At 36.5% G+C, this 14,586-nt stretch overlaps 1 protein-coding gene across 1 annotated transcript; it reads left to right on the top strand.

The window, feature by feature from the left end:
* The first annotated feature begins 666 nt into the window (after positions 1-666).
* LOC142173563 (uncharacterized) lies at positions 667-1,266 on the top strand. The gene has a single exon (XM_075239177.1). The coding sequence runs from the start codon at positions 667-669 to the stop codon at positions 1,264-1,266; it is 600 nt and encodes a 199-aa protein (XP_075095278.1).
* Positions 1,267-14,586: the final 13,320 nt, after the last annotated feature.

Below are 14,586 nucleotides of genomic sequence, written 5' to 3'. Positions count from 1 at the left end.
TAGGGAGATTGGCAGCTTTGAGCAAGTTCATTTCCCGTTCATAGAAAAAATGTCATCGCTTCTTCGCACTACTCAAAATTTCGAATTGACACCAGAGTGTCAACAAGCCTTGAAGGAGATGAAGAAATATTTGTCAAGCCCTCAGTTGCTCTCAAAACCAAAAAAAGGTGAAACATTACTAGTCTACCTCACGATTTCAGAAGTTGCGGTAAGTGTAGTTTTAGTCCGAGAGGACGAAGGTACGCAATCTCCCATTTATTACGTTAGAAAAATTTTAACGGGATCAAAAACTCGCTACCTACATCTGGAAAAGCTGGCCTTAGCTCTCGTAGTCGCCGCTAGGAAACAAAGGCCATACTTCTAATGTCACCCGATAGTTGTGGTAACTACCTTCCCTTTGAGGAATATCCTTCAGAAACCCAAGATCTGGGTAGATTGGCTAAATGGGTCGTCGAAATGAGCGAATTCTATATAGAGTATAAATCGAGGACTGTAATTAAGTCGCAACTCTTGGTTGACTTTGTGGTCGATTTCAGTCCGGGACTATTGCCTCTGGCGGCTAAGGAGGTAATAATGGTGTCAGAATCAAAATTTGGAGTTTGGACCTTATTTACGGACGGAGCTTCGTAAAAGGGTTCGGGCTCGGAATAGTCTTAAATCAGGTCTATGAAATTTTTGACAAATCTGGTCTATGGAATTACATTCGGAGCTTCACAGTTTGTGGTAAATCAGGTCTATGGAATTTTTGACAGCAAAGAGGAACATATACAACAATACGTGGTAAAGGTTCAAGCTTTATTGGCACGATTCCAAGAATGGTCAATAACTCATATCCCGAGGAAAGATAACGCGAAAGCAAATGCATTGGCAAATTTGGGCTCATCAACAGAAATCCAAGGATCAGAATCAGGGACGGTAGTACAGCTGATGAAATCAGCCTTGGACATAAATTACTCTGAGGTAAATTCGACTAGTTTGGTCTGGGAGTGGAGAAACGAAATAATCGATAATCTCGAGCATGGAAAGTTGCCCTTAGACCCCAAAGCATCAAGAGTGTTACGCGCCAAAGATGCACGTTATAGCTTCAAGAAAGGCCAATTGTACAGAAAATCCTTTCAAGGCCCGTTGGCCTGGTGCTTAGGAGCATCAGAAGCTAACTATTTCATGATAGAAGTCCACGAAGGGATATGCCGCAACCACTCAGGTGCAGATTCTTTGGTGCTAAAATTAGTTCGGGCAGGATATTACCGGCCCCGTATGGAGTAAGATGCCAAAAACTTCGTACGAAAATGTGATAAGTGCCAACGCTACACACCAGTAGTACATCAACTGGCAGAATCCCTACATTCGGTTCTGTCCCCGTGGCCATTCATGAAATGGGGGATGGACATCGTTGGACCACTACCACCGGCTTCCGGAAAGGTAAAATTCTTTTAATTTTGACTGACTATTTTTCTAAATGGGTGGAAGCAGGTCCTTATTAGAAGATCGGAGAACGCGAAGTGGTCGACTTCCTATGGAAAAATATAATTTGCAGGTTCAGAATACCAAAAGAGATTGCACGCGATAATGGGCCGCAGTTTATCGGCGCAAAAGTTACAAAGTTCCTTGAAGACGTGAAGATAAAGAGGATCATCTCTTCACCTTATCATCCGAGTGCAAATGGTCAAGCGGGGTCAACAAACAAAGTGATTATTCAAAACCTCAAGAAAAGGTTAGAAGTAGCAAAAGGCAACTGGCCCGAAGAATTACCTGGGATTCTATGGGTCTACTGAACAACGACCAAATCAAGCACGGGAGAAACCCTTTTTTTCTCTTGTATACGGTGTAGAAGTTTTAATACCGGTGGAAGTAGGGGAATAAACCTTAAGGTATTTCCAAGCAAATGAAGAATCAAAAAACGAAGCAATGTTAATCAACTTGGAGCTGCTCGAGAAATGCAGGGACTTGGCGCATGTCAGAATGGCGGCTCAAAAGCAAAGAATGGAGCGATATTATAATAGAAGAGCCAACCTCCGATATTTCAAAGTAGGTGACTTGGTCTTGAGGAAGTTAACTCAAAACACCCTGGAACTCAACGCGGGCAAATTAGGCCCAACATGGGAAGGCCCTTACTGGGTTTTAGCTATCACTAGGAAAGGGCCGTACAAGTTGGAGAACCATAACGGAGACAAGTTGCCCAATAACTCGAACGTGGCTCACCTCAAAATATATTACTGCTGACGAACAACAGTCAAACGGAAAGTATGTGCTACACTCTTTTTTCCTTTGTTCAGTTTTTTTCCCAATTGTGCTTTTCTGGCAAGGTTTTTAACGAGGCAGCAACGAAAATCATACTATGAAGACAACAGTGATAAGACCTTTGATAACAAGGCAAACAAACAAGTTTCCACTCGGGGACAATTATAATCTTTGCTTCGGTAGCAATTATAATCTTTGCTACCGAACAGAGGTTACCCGATCGTTCACGAGCACAAACCACTAGAGGACTGTTAGGTATTCTTTCGCTCGATAGCATGGGTTCCTATTGGGAAACAAGACATGTTGCCGAGTGAAGGATTACCTAGCAATTCATTAGTGGGATCTTCGAAGATACAAGACTTCCAGTGTTCCAATTCGCATTATTCGCATTCGAACACTGGGGATGATATGAGGTTACGGCAACACAGAATGCCGGGAAACACTGAATGCCATGTCAACCGGGGAATAAAATCTGGAAGATAATACATCATGGGGATCGGGGACTGCGCAGCCAGCCCCAAAGAAAAAATTTGTACTAGATAGCCACAAGTCATGGCCATTTCTTTATAGCCACAAGTCATGGCAATTTCTTTTCTGCATAGAAAAATGTTTATGTACTTTCGAAAATAGAAGGAATTAAATGAAATGAATCTTTTTGTTTTTATCTTGTTTCTTGTCTAAACGATGATTGATTTTACCATTTAAAAGTTAAACAAGTACTTCAAATGTTTGTGCCGTAATAAACATGAGATGTCCTCTTCAAGAGCACCGTAAACATACGAGGGCCCTCTCTTATTAAAATCCTTACGTTAAAGGATTGGTTCCGGAAGGATCACTACCCGAAATCCATAATGCCATTGGAAAAAAATACACCCGAAGTCGCATACGAAAAAGACGCAATAAACAAACTTGTGCAAATACTTATTAAAACCCTCACGTAAAAGGGATAATTCTATGAGCCAAAATGCTTCGAAGAAAAAGCATCCGAGATTACGTATAATAAAGTGCGAACAGAACAACATGTGCAGAATACTTGAGCAAGTACGAAAGCTAAAGACTTGCATGAATATTCAAACGAAAGTAAGACTCAAATGGTACTTGAGCAAAAAACATATGCTTTTATTCACAAGGACGCGTCAAAATGATAAAGGTACAAAATAGAAAAAGAAACAAAAAGCTAAACTGCAGCGTCTCCAGAACCAGGAGGAAGAGAAGTATCCGTATTCTCGGGAGTAGTAGATGGCTCCACCGATGGCTCAGTATTTTTCCCAGCCTGGCCTTCGGCATCATCGCCTTCCGATACCTCTTCAGTTTCTGAAAAGTCGGAACCGAAATCAGAAGAACCTGGAGCATCAGACTGCACCGGGAGTCCACTTTTTGCAGCCAACTCAAGCTCTCGGGCCTTAGCAATTTCTGCATCAATATCAATGATACCAGTTTTGGCCTCTTCCAAGATTTTTCTCCTTATTTTATACATGGAATAAGTTTTTTCAACAATGAGGGAAGCCGCTCGGCACTTGAGTTCTTCTTTTATTTGAGTAACTTCGGCGGAAAGATTTTCTCGAGCGGACCTAGCAGATTTGAGACTGACATCGAGCTCACGGACAGTTGAACTAAATAGCCTATTATGCTCAATAGTTTTCCTGTACTTCTTTTCCAACTGGGCATGTTTCGCTCCCGCAATAGCAAGCTCTTCATTTTTAGAGTTCAAAACTGCCTCCAAATTAATCTATTTCAACGGAGGCAGCCTCGCGATCGGTTGCAGCAAGAACGACGTTCTGGACTTCTGCCCATTTAGCCTTAGCCTCATCAAATCTAACCCTCTGCGGCCCAATTTCTTGGCTAAGGGTTACCACTTCTTACTTGCTTTGCTGCAAACGGGCCTCAAAAACAACGGCCTCGGTAGCCTTGGTTTCCAGTTCCGAGAGGCGAAGAACAGTCTAGTCCTGTTCCGCCAAAAATTGTTCCCATTCAGAAGTAAGTTCTTCTTTCAATCAGCCTTTGAAGGCCCTCAGAAGCAAGAAAGTTGGCCTGCAAAACAAGAAAAAGGTAAAACTTTGAGTACATTTGTTCAAAAGTAGAAGAAATAACAGAGGAAGAAAGAAACATACCGCTGTGGTGTTATGCATGGCATTGTTTAACAAACACTCTCCCGAGAGAGTCTGAATCTTTTCTCAATCCTTCTCTCAAGGCAAAGGCTTCAGATAGTTAGCAAGTTCCACCGGCCTTGAAAGGAAGTTGCACCCGGTGGAGACTGAAAGGGTAACACTCCTCCTCCTCTGTGGATCTTTAGAAGGGGCGGCATAATTTTTCCCCAAATTCCCATGAACTGGGGACTGTGGAGGAGGGGAATCTTCTTCATGGTCAGGCGCTGCCGATGGAGATGATGTAGCGACCGCTGTTGGAAGAGTGGATGAAGATGGAAATGATGTAGCAGTCGATGGTGATGGTGAATATGGAAAAGAAGTTGATGGAGTTGAAGAGTGAGAAGCAGCTACGTCAAATGCAGTGCTGGTTATTTGGTGCTCACCAACCAAAGACGACATGGACCTGGTACACAGCCTCGCAGTACCGGTTAAAATAATTAGGGCCCGAGAGCGGGAGTTGGCATTATCTACCAAATCAAATTCTCCCCAAAGTACTGAGACGTCATCTTGAGCTCTTAGAATTGTCTCAACGGGTCGAGCATCCTGATGAGATGATGAGGATCATATCCTTCTATGTAAAGAATCTCCCTCATCACTAGCTTCTTCACTATTGTCGATCATCACAGTGTCTATGACCGGCCCGGTAGGAGGACCAGTCACCATCGCCACCGGAGATGACTCGGGGGCATCAACCTTTGCCCTCTTATTCTTTTCTCCGATTGCAGAGGGATGTCTTTTTTTTTGGTTTCTTGTTCTTTGGCCGGGGACTCCGTGAAGAAATGTTTGTGCCCGAAGCAGTCCCGGAGACGCCTGTTCGAGTAAGTGCCTCATGAAGCAGCCTGGCCGCATCAGCAGGGTCAGCTAAAGCATCATACTCGGGGACAACAACTGAGCCCGCTGGTAGACCTAATTTCATGAACAAGTCATAAGGGTTCAACCAAGTTCTTCATATACAAAAAGTGGAAACAAGGTAAATTAAAGTTACCATGATTTTTGGCCTTCCACCCGTATTTAATGGACAACTCTTTTCACAAACGGATTTTGGGCATTGTGATGTCCAAGATATTCTGAACCCACTGGTCCAAGCCCTCTACCACCGGTGGGGTCCATCGAGTTGCTGAAACAAATGAAGATTGAAGGATCAGTACAAGCATGAAAGAATACTTAGTAAGAAAAGGTGTATTAAAAAGAACTTACGAGAGTAGTTCCAAGCAACCGGAAAGGATGAAGGCGTAGTTGGAATAATGTCACTTGTGGCAACTGCAATAAACCGTTCCATCCACCAACGGTCGTTGTCATTGTCGTCGTCCATGCTAGATAGCAAAGCATGGTTGCCACGCTTGCAAAGGTTCACCATTCTCCCGCGGAAGATTTTGGGGGAATAAAGATTCATCATATGAGTTAGGGTTAGCTTCTCTCCAGTTTCTATGCACAAATGCCGAAGGCAAGCGACCGTCCTCCACACTGAAGGACTTACCTGTGCCAAACACACTTGGTAGCGAAGGCAAAACTCCACAATCACGGAATCAAGCTCTCCGCTCAAAGAAAACGCACCCAAAGTAAAGGAATACGTGAAAAAAAATATGTAAACCCTTCCTTGGGAAGGGTCACTCACTCTGATAGATCAGGAGAATGATGTCCAACTCATGACAGCGATAGTCCTCCTTCACGGCAGCAATACTGGAAGGGTGAATAGAAGAAGGGTACCTACTAATATCCTATGTGCGAGTGTTAGCATAATGGAACCCACTGTTGGAGGAACGGAATCATCAGTTTTGTTCTTGCCCTTTGAAGAACTAGCACGTTTTGAAGAGGAAGCCATTGGAATAGAAGGAAGAAAAATTTATGGTTCGAGATGGAATAATGATGCAAATTAGAAGTTTGAGAGATTATGGAGTACATAAGAGAAGGATGATGCGTATAAGTAAAATTTTGGCGGCTAAATTCTTGGCCATGATTACCTCGATAATCGGCAAAAGTTGTGCTAAATCGTGGGATGACGCGTGTTCGGGGCATTAAATGCGGTAAGACGTGCGTCTAATCAACTGTCAGAGAACTTCAAAAGGAGTTATAGTAACTCCCGCCAAAAAGGTGCTTTCTACCAACTTCTCGGTAACTCAAGATTGTGTCACTGGAAAGCAGGAGACTATCTGTATAGGAAAAAATACGAAATGACATGTGGCCGCTTAAAGGAAGGACACATGAAACATAAGATGGGGATGGTCACCGAACACAGCTACTCTACTTGTCACCGGAAGGAGTAACGATCATTAAAGGAGTATTAAATGCTTTGCGCCCGATAGCATTTAATACAGAATATTTTGCATCACTAAAGATGATGGTCCGTTACAAAGAATTTTGACATTTATGTCCAACGTTATATCTTCATCAATGGCCTTCGTAATTGACATTAAATAAGAGCATGATCCTAGGTCTTCCTTCCCTAGACATAGTTATAAATAGGGAGCTCAGTTATCATTGTAAAGGGGAGGAATTTTCTGGCTAACTTACAATATACAGCATCCCACGATTACATTACATATATTACATTACACGTGCATATATTTAAGTTCAATATGGAAAGAAAAAATCTATGATGATGGCACTGTTTTCAAAAATAACCATCCAATTTGTATATTTTGACTTGGATTGCTTCTTGAGTATTCGTTACTTGTATATTCATTACGAACTTCGCTCAAATGAAAAGAGAAAAAAAAAAAAAAAAGGAAAATATGAGATTCACACTATACATGTTCAAATTCGAGAGAGTTCTTGAATTTTTCTAGAATTTTGCTTATTTATCAGAGTGATATAAATTAAATAATACTACTACTCACTGGCGGATGAAGTGTTAAAAGTGATGGGTACAAGTGAACCCGTAACTTTCGATACGGAGAATAATTTATAAATAAAAATTCATTTAATTTGTAAAAAAAATAGTAGATATGATCGTAAACAACTAGCTTCTTAACAAAATCAAACTTTGGAACAAAATGAAAATGATTTATGGCCCCCTTCATCGACGTAGCTGAATAGTCGCCATTTGTATAAAACTATAAATCTAAAGAAGGGCGCTCTCTGCGTATGATTAGCTGACAATTACTTTCCAATTTCCATAGCTGTAACGTATAAAAAAGCGAAAAAAAAAGAGTAATTTTCAAGGTGAATTATTCAACTTTGTGTTCATTGTGTAAAAGATATTTCTCTTCTTTTTGGTACGTAAAAATTATTCAGTTTTGTGTTCATTACTCAAAAGTCATTTTTCTTTCTTTTGTTACACAAAAATCATTTTTACTTTGCTCTATTTATCACGAAAGTCACATCGGCCAGATTTTATAATACTTTTACTTGAAAAGTCTATTATGTCTTTGACATTATAAATTCTCTCATTTATGTAACACCTTATATATTATATACTATATAATATAATTTTACCTAGGTATTATACTTATAATTAAAATACTTTATATTATTTTATTTATTATTTTTATAATATATCCATACATTTAAGTTTTTCATGGCACTCAATTTGTTTAATCATACTCAAACATGAACATATTTTAAATATAAAAACAATAAAAATATTTATTTTTTTATATTTATTTGAAATAATAAAAATAGATTTGTTTAACAAATGATAGTTTTTTTATTAGTTAATAAGAATTTTAGAACAAGTTTCAAAGATATTTGGGTTTAATATTAAGTTTTTTAAAAACTTTATTTGTTAGTATTATTTATTTGAAAGTATTAATCCGATATGTCACTGGCTAAATGTAAGTATTTTATTTATTGAATTAATGTGTATGACTTGGCTGATAAATGAATGAGCTTTGATTTTATAATTTTCATTAAACATATTTCATTAAGCATGGTTAAGAACGTAGACTTGAGATTTGTTCACAATTATGTTACCGACAAATTTAATAATGCTACTTATATATCTTGAAAATTAATGTTAAGAAAAAATTAAATGTACGAATATACTATAAAAATAAAAAATAAAAAAATATAAAGTCATTTTAATCATAAGTAAAATACTTGGGTAAAAGTATATTATAATATAGACGGTATTGCGATAAATGGGAGGATTTATAATGTCAAATGCATAATAGACTTTTCACGCTGAAATATTTGTAAAATCTAGTCAAACTATTGTGATAATTAGGGCATAGTAAAATGGTTTTTGTGTAATAAAAAAAAATGACTTTGATAATGAACACAAAATTGAATGATTTTTACGTAACAAAAGAAAGAAAAGTGACTTTTGAATAATGAACACAAAGTTGAATGACCAATCATAAAATTTACTCCGAAAAACAAAAACACACACAACAAAAAAACAAAAAAGAAGAAGAAGAAAAAGAAAAAGTTTCAAGAATTTGGAATAAACAATCGACTCTTATCTCGTACGGAAAGCAACATATATATATATATATATATGTGGAATCTTCTCTTCCTTGGTCTCCTAGGGAGGGCTCTAGCCCTCTAGGCTGGTCCTCTAATTCTCTACAAGTTGGAGAAGAAGAACCTTATATAATGGTCCACTCTCCAAGACACATTAATTAATTTATTTATTTATTAAATAATTTATTCAACTTTCCTTTTAAGTCATGTCACTCAAAAAAAACTTCAAATTAACTGTGAATACACCTGAATCGGTGTTTTTAAAAGTCATCACTTCGTCACTTAAAACGCTAAAGCGATGTAAAGCAAAGGTTATACTATATGATTTCATAGTGCAGCTATATGCTTTAGATAAGTACGCTTCAAAAAATGATCACAATAAGAATATGAAAAAAATAATCTGAGTATTCAACCCAAAACCTAATAGGAATAGATAGAGCGGCTCAAAACATTATAAATACTTATAATAATGTGAGATAAGTATTCTTTAACAAAAAAAACAGTCGGTTCCTTAAATCTGAACTTTGACAAGCTAAAACTAATATTGACATTATCTGTATATTGGATGTTGAAATCAATTGTTTTATTTACAATTTCAATATTGTAATACCAAATTCTTTGGTGTTTTAAAGATTTTAATTTTCCGTAATTTGTGCGCTTCACTTCAAACCCCGTTTACCTCGTTACTTTTTCTATGAGCTTTTTGCTTTTAAAAACGTTGTCCTGAACGATACACTTGTTAAAATGATCACCATAATTGTAAGAAGGTATCCCTGAAAAAGTGGAAAAGTTATCGTCGCAAAAGGAGTAAAATTTCTAAGGAGAATATCAAATTGCATATTGGAACTTTAGTTGCAGAATATACAGCAAGGATCGAAGAATCACTATTGGTTATAATATTCCTGAAAATCTTATAGAAAATGAGAGGACCAATCAGAGGGCTTATAAATAAATGAGAATAAAAAGATGCAAGCCTAATGTTGCTCACAAGTTGCACAAAGTCGAATATTGGACGTTTATTTCTATGCATGTCTGGCTTCTTTTAATTGGAATGGATGGAGTGAATATATGACTTTTGAAGGATGAGAAATGAATGAATATTATATTTTTGCCTTTTCAGCTTTTGCCAATCATAAGACAATCTTTAAAACTTTTGGTATGTTTCACAATTGTTTGAAATTTCCTTGTATAGTAATAATAAATATCATCTTCAAGTTGTTGAAAGATCAAATAAATTCTCTTCTTCCGAATTTACTTTCTACGCCTACCTCACTACTTTATGGATTTATAAAGGGAAAAGGCCCAAAAATATCCATGTGGTATTCGAAATGGATCAATTATAACCCCCCGTTTAAATTTGAGTCCACAAATGACCATGCTGTTATAGAATAAGTCTAATAATGCCCTTGTGTTATTCGAAATGGATCAATTATAACTCTCGTTTAAATTTGAGCTCACTAATGACCCTGTCGTTAAAGAATGAGTCTAATACTGTTATTTTCCTCGGTTAGTAATGATTAGGGGAGTAAATGGATATTTAAAAACCGACAGAACTGTACCGTGCCGAACCGATTTTTAGGTTTCTTTTAATAAAACCATAGGTTTTTATATAAACTTATAATTGTACCGATAATTAGGGTATATTTTTTATTTTATAAAAATAAACCGAAAAAATATTGAACTGTACCGAATAAATTTACATATGAATATATGTTTCACATATAAATATATCGGACTAATTATTAGACCCAGTATAAATATATATTTCACATGTAAATTTATTCGGTACGGTTCGATATTTATATATTAAGTTTAAAAATGATAATGGGTCTAATGTTTATAAAGAATGGGCCGAATAAGTTTAAAATTTGAGCCCACTAATGACTCTGCCGTTAAAGAATGGGTCTAATATTTATATTTGTAAATAATAATGTATTAATATAAATAATGTACAAATTTTAATACATTATTATTTTTAAACTTAATATATAAATATATGTTTCACATGTAAATTTATTCGGTATGGTTCGATATTTTTTCGATTTATTTTTATAAAATAAAAAACCTACCCTAATTATCGGTACGATTATAGATTTATATAAAAACCTACGGTTTTATTAAAAGAAACCTAAAAATTGGTTCGGCATAGTACAATTTAGTCGGTTTTTAAATATCTATTTACACCCCTAATCATTACTAACTGAGGAAAATAGCAGTATTAGACACATTCTTTAACGGCGGGGTCATTAGTGGGCTCAAATTTAAAGAGGGTTATAATTGATCCATTTCGAATAACACAAGGGCATTATTAGACTCATTCTATAACGGTAGGGTCATTTGTGGACTCAAATTTAAACGGAGGTTATAATTGATACATTTCAAATACCACATGGTCATTTTTGGGCCGCCTTTTCCCATTTATAAATTATAATGGTATGAGAACGACACCACCACGTTGGGACCTAATCTTTTGGATTTTGCACTCTCACTAATTTGTAGTTTTATGGACGTATTTGGAAAAGATTTACAATAGCTAAATGGTAATGGGCAGTATCAATCAATTAGTGACCACCTGTAGAACTTAATCGTCCAAAAAAAAAAGTAAGAAATTGCACCTACTATTCCATTTGAAGTTCATAATTACGTAAAGTCTTATCACATGAACTTGTTATTCTCCTTGTCACTTGTAAGAAGTAATATGAAATATTTAACTGTTGATTTACTAAATAATGCAAAGTTTTAGGTTGTTTTCATTGACCATCAATCAGATATAAACGAGTTTAATAATTTTACTAGAATTTAAAATTCTCTTCCTTGTGAGCCGAATTGTAGGACCCGTTTGGCCATATATTTTGTCAAAATAAATTTGGATTTTATTTGGCAAACACATGTTTGATCATAGATTTTACCTATATTTTGGTCAAATCCCAAAACCAGCTCAATAGCAGATTGTAGTCTTTCTCAATACACCATTTTAGGCCGAACAACAAAAAAATCATAAGCCTCAGCCCAATGGCTTGTTATGTCCTAATTGGGTTAAAATTTATTTATAGCCACTCAAGCCAAACTTATATCACCTGATAGTCACAAAATGACCCATACAAGTTATAGTCTAAAAACAATAATAATGGCAAAACCTGAAAGTGCAGCAAATTTCCTAGATACCTGCTTCTTAAATTGCCAAATATTATTGAGTTTGGCCATACATATAAGTACGCTTAGTTGTTGCACCTACATCACACTATCACTAACAGTCTATCAGTACAGGTTGCAACTCGAAACGCAATTTCCCCAAAAGTAAAGTCTCGTAAGTGCTGAGGACGAAGAAGAAAAGGAGTGATATCATACATTTATGATTAAAAAAAAACAAATTATAAGCTTAACATGACAAATTGTTAACGAGTCCCAAAATCTGATAGTGTTAGATTTCTCTAATGTATAAATAGGACGGTCCATTCTCAACTTGAACTGGAGAATGTGAGCCACATCCCCTACCATGTAATTTTTGCTGTTTAGTGATGTATAAAATCACCACTGGAGTGGTTTTATTTAAAAGAAGAAAAAAAGAATGAAGAAAATCGGAGGAAACGAATTATGAGACCATAAAAGAATTTCAAGCTTCAGGGAAAAAAAAAGGAATTTTGTTTAGATCACACATTATCTTTTTCGTTCCCTTACATATTTATGATCTCTTTTCCTCTCGAAAAATGGTGCCATTTGCTATCTAAACGGAGCATAATAAACGTGGTTACTCTCAGAAGCAGGTATCTAGGAAACCATAAGCTCTTTTTGAATTGTAGAAGTTTTATGATTGTTCGTTCTCAGATAATTATGCATAACGTTGCAATATATATTAAATAGATTGTCACTATACAATTTATATACATTAGACTGTCACTATACAAAATATATGCAAAATAGACTGTCACTATACAAAATAAATACTAAATAGACAGTCACTATACAAAATATATACTAAATAGACTGACATTGTACAATTTATATACAATAGACTGTCACTATACAAAATAGACTGTCACTATACAATTGATGGTTAAGCCTGCTCAGATAGGTAGAGAACCAGGTCCCCGTGGACCCTTGGCAGGATAGAATGCTAAGTTGAAGTGTGAGAATGAAAAATTGAGGAAACAGGTGGAGGACCTGAGAGAGCAGATGATAATTGATCAAGGGATTGTAAATGAACGAATGTGCAAGCTTATCAAGGTCATAGCCCCTTACTTTTCTTCCTGCCCAGTGATCCATGTCTTTCACTCCTTCCAAATTTTCTCGAATTCCTATCTTCTTTTGATCCCTATGTTTGATGACATTGGTACTTTAGTTGTTTAAATTGTCATATTCTCTATTGATTGAAACTGTTGTGATTTTATTATAATTACTATACTATGGGCAATCACTCTATTTTGTGCAAAGATATTCACTTGTTGTTCCTGTTACTATTTATGCTGTGTTACCCCATTGGCATGCGTTAATGTTGCTGAACTTCTTTTTGGTTGTGCCTCTTCTGTTATTCTTTTCAATGGTGCCAAAAGGGGAAAGTTACATAGGTGTCAACAGGGAGGAGGAACATAATTGAATTGATATGATGTGTTATGCATGAAAGATAGGTCTGCTTCGCAGGGGGAACGTTGTTGTTAACATGTTGCTTATAGGTCTGATCCGTAGGGAACTTGTAAGAATTTGGTTCTCTGGATGTGTTGTGCAGGAAAGATAGGTCTTCTTCACAGGGGGAACGTTGTTGTTAACATGTTGATTATAGGTCTGATCCGTAGGGGAACATGTGAGGAATCTGGTTCTCAGGGGGAACATCAATTTTTGGTTTGTCATCATCAAAAGGGGGAAAATTGCTCTAAGTTACGCTATTTCGTATTTTGATGATTTGCCAAACGTTCTCAAGGAACCAGACAGGGATCATATGTGATCAGTACATGTAAGAGATCTGGTTCTGAGGGGGAATATCAATTCTAAGTTTGTCATCATTGATAAGTGGGGATTTTGACTACATATTAGTGATAAGTGAGGATTTTGACTACTTATTAGTGCCTTTTAGCTTACATTTTAGTCCAAAAGCATTTAATCGTGTTCCCGAAAACTGATGAAATATGCTTAATTGCAGGAATATTGGAAGATGGACCGCATAAGGAGTGCATTGCGGCCGCAGTTTTCCAATCCTGTCAAGCTGAAGAAAAGTGCGGACCGCACATGAAATTGTGCGGTCGCAGAACCTCCGAAAGGGCATTTTTGTTCGAAATTTCTAGCCCTGTATAAATAGACAAGTTTCACTTAGGTTAATTTTTACATCAGTTGCTACAGTAGCCGTTTCCTTTTACTCTTTTTAGTAGTTTTTCATATTTTGAGTTATTTGAACATAGATGTTATCATTTTAATTAGCAATATGAGTTTAATTATCATTTCTTCTTCTATTTCTTCCATTTCAAGCATGAGTAGCTAGATTTTCACTAGGGTTGTAACCCAACCCTAGTGTGTAAACACGATGGGTGTTTAATTTATTGTTTGTTTATGGTTGGTGTTTATTATTTAGCCTTGTTCTTGCTTTCAATTGTGGAACTAATGGTTGCAAACATTAGTTCATACCTATTTGACTTGGTCTCTACTTGAGAAAGAGAGACTTAGTCTAGTAAAACTTGGGTAACAAGAAATTGGGTCAATCGAGAGATTGAGAAGCCCAATTCAAGGGTTGAACCTAGAGATGGTAACAACCCGACTTGATCTTTTATCAACCGTTTTCGTCAATATCCATTTGGACTTGAGAAAT

The sequence above is a fragment of the Nicotiana tabacum genome, chromosome 19 (genome assembly GCF_000715075.1).
Source record: "Nicotiana tabacum cultivar K326 chromosome 19, ASM71507v2, whole genome shotgun sequence".
NCBI classification, from domain to species: Eukaryota; Viridiplantae; Streptophyta; class Magnoliopsida; order Solanales; family Solanaceae; genus Nicotiana; species Nicotiana tabacum.
The sequence above is the reverse complement of the archived record's forward strand: the minus strand, read 5'-3'. Positions and strand labels throughout refer to the sequence as shown.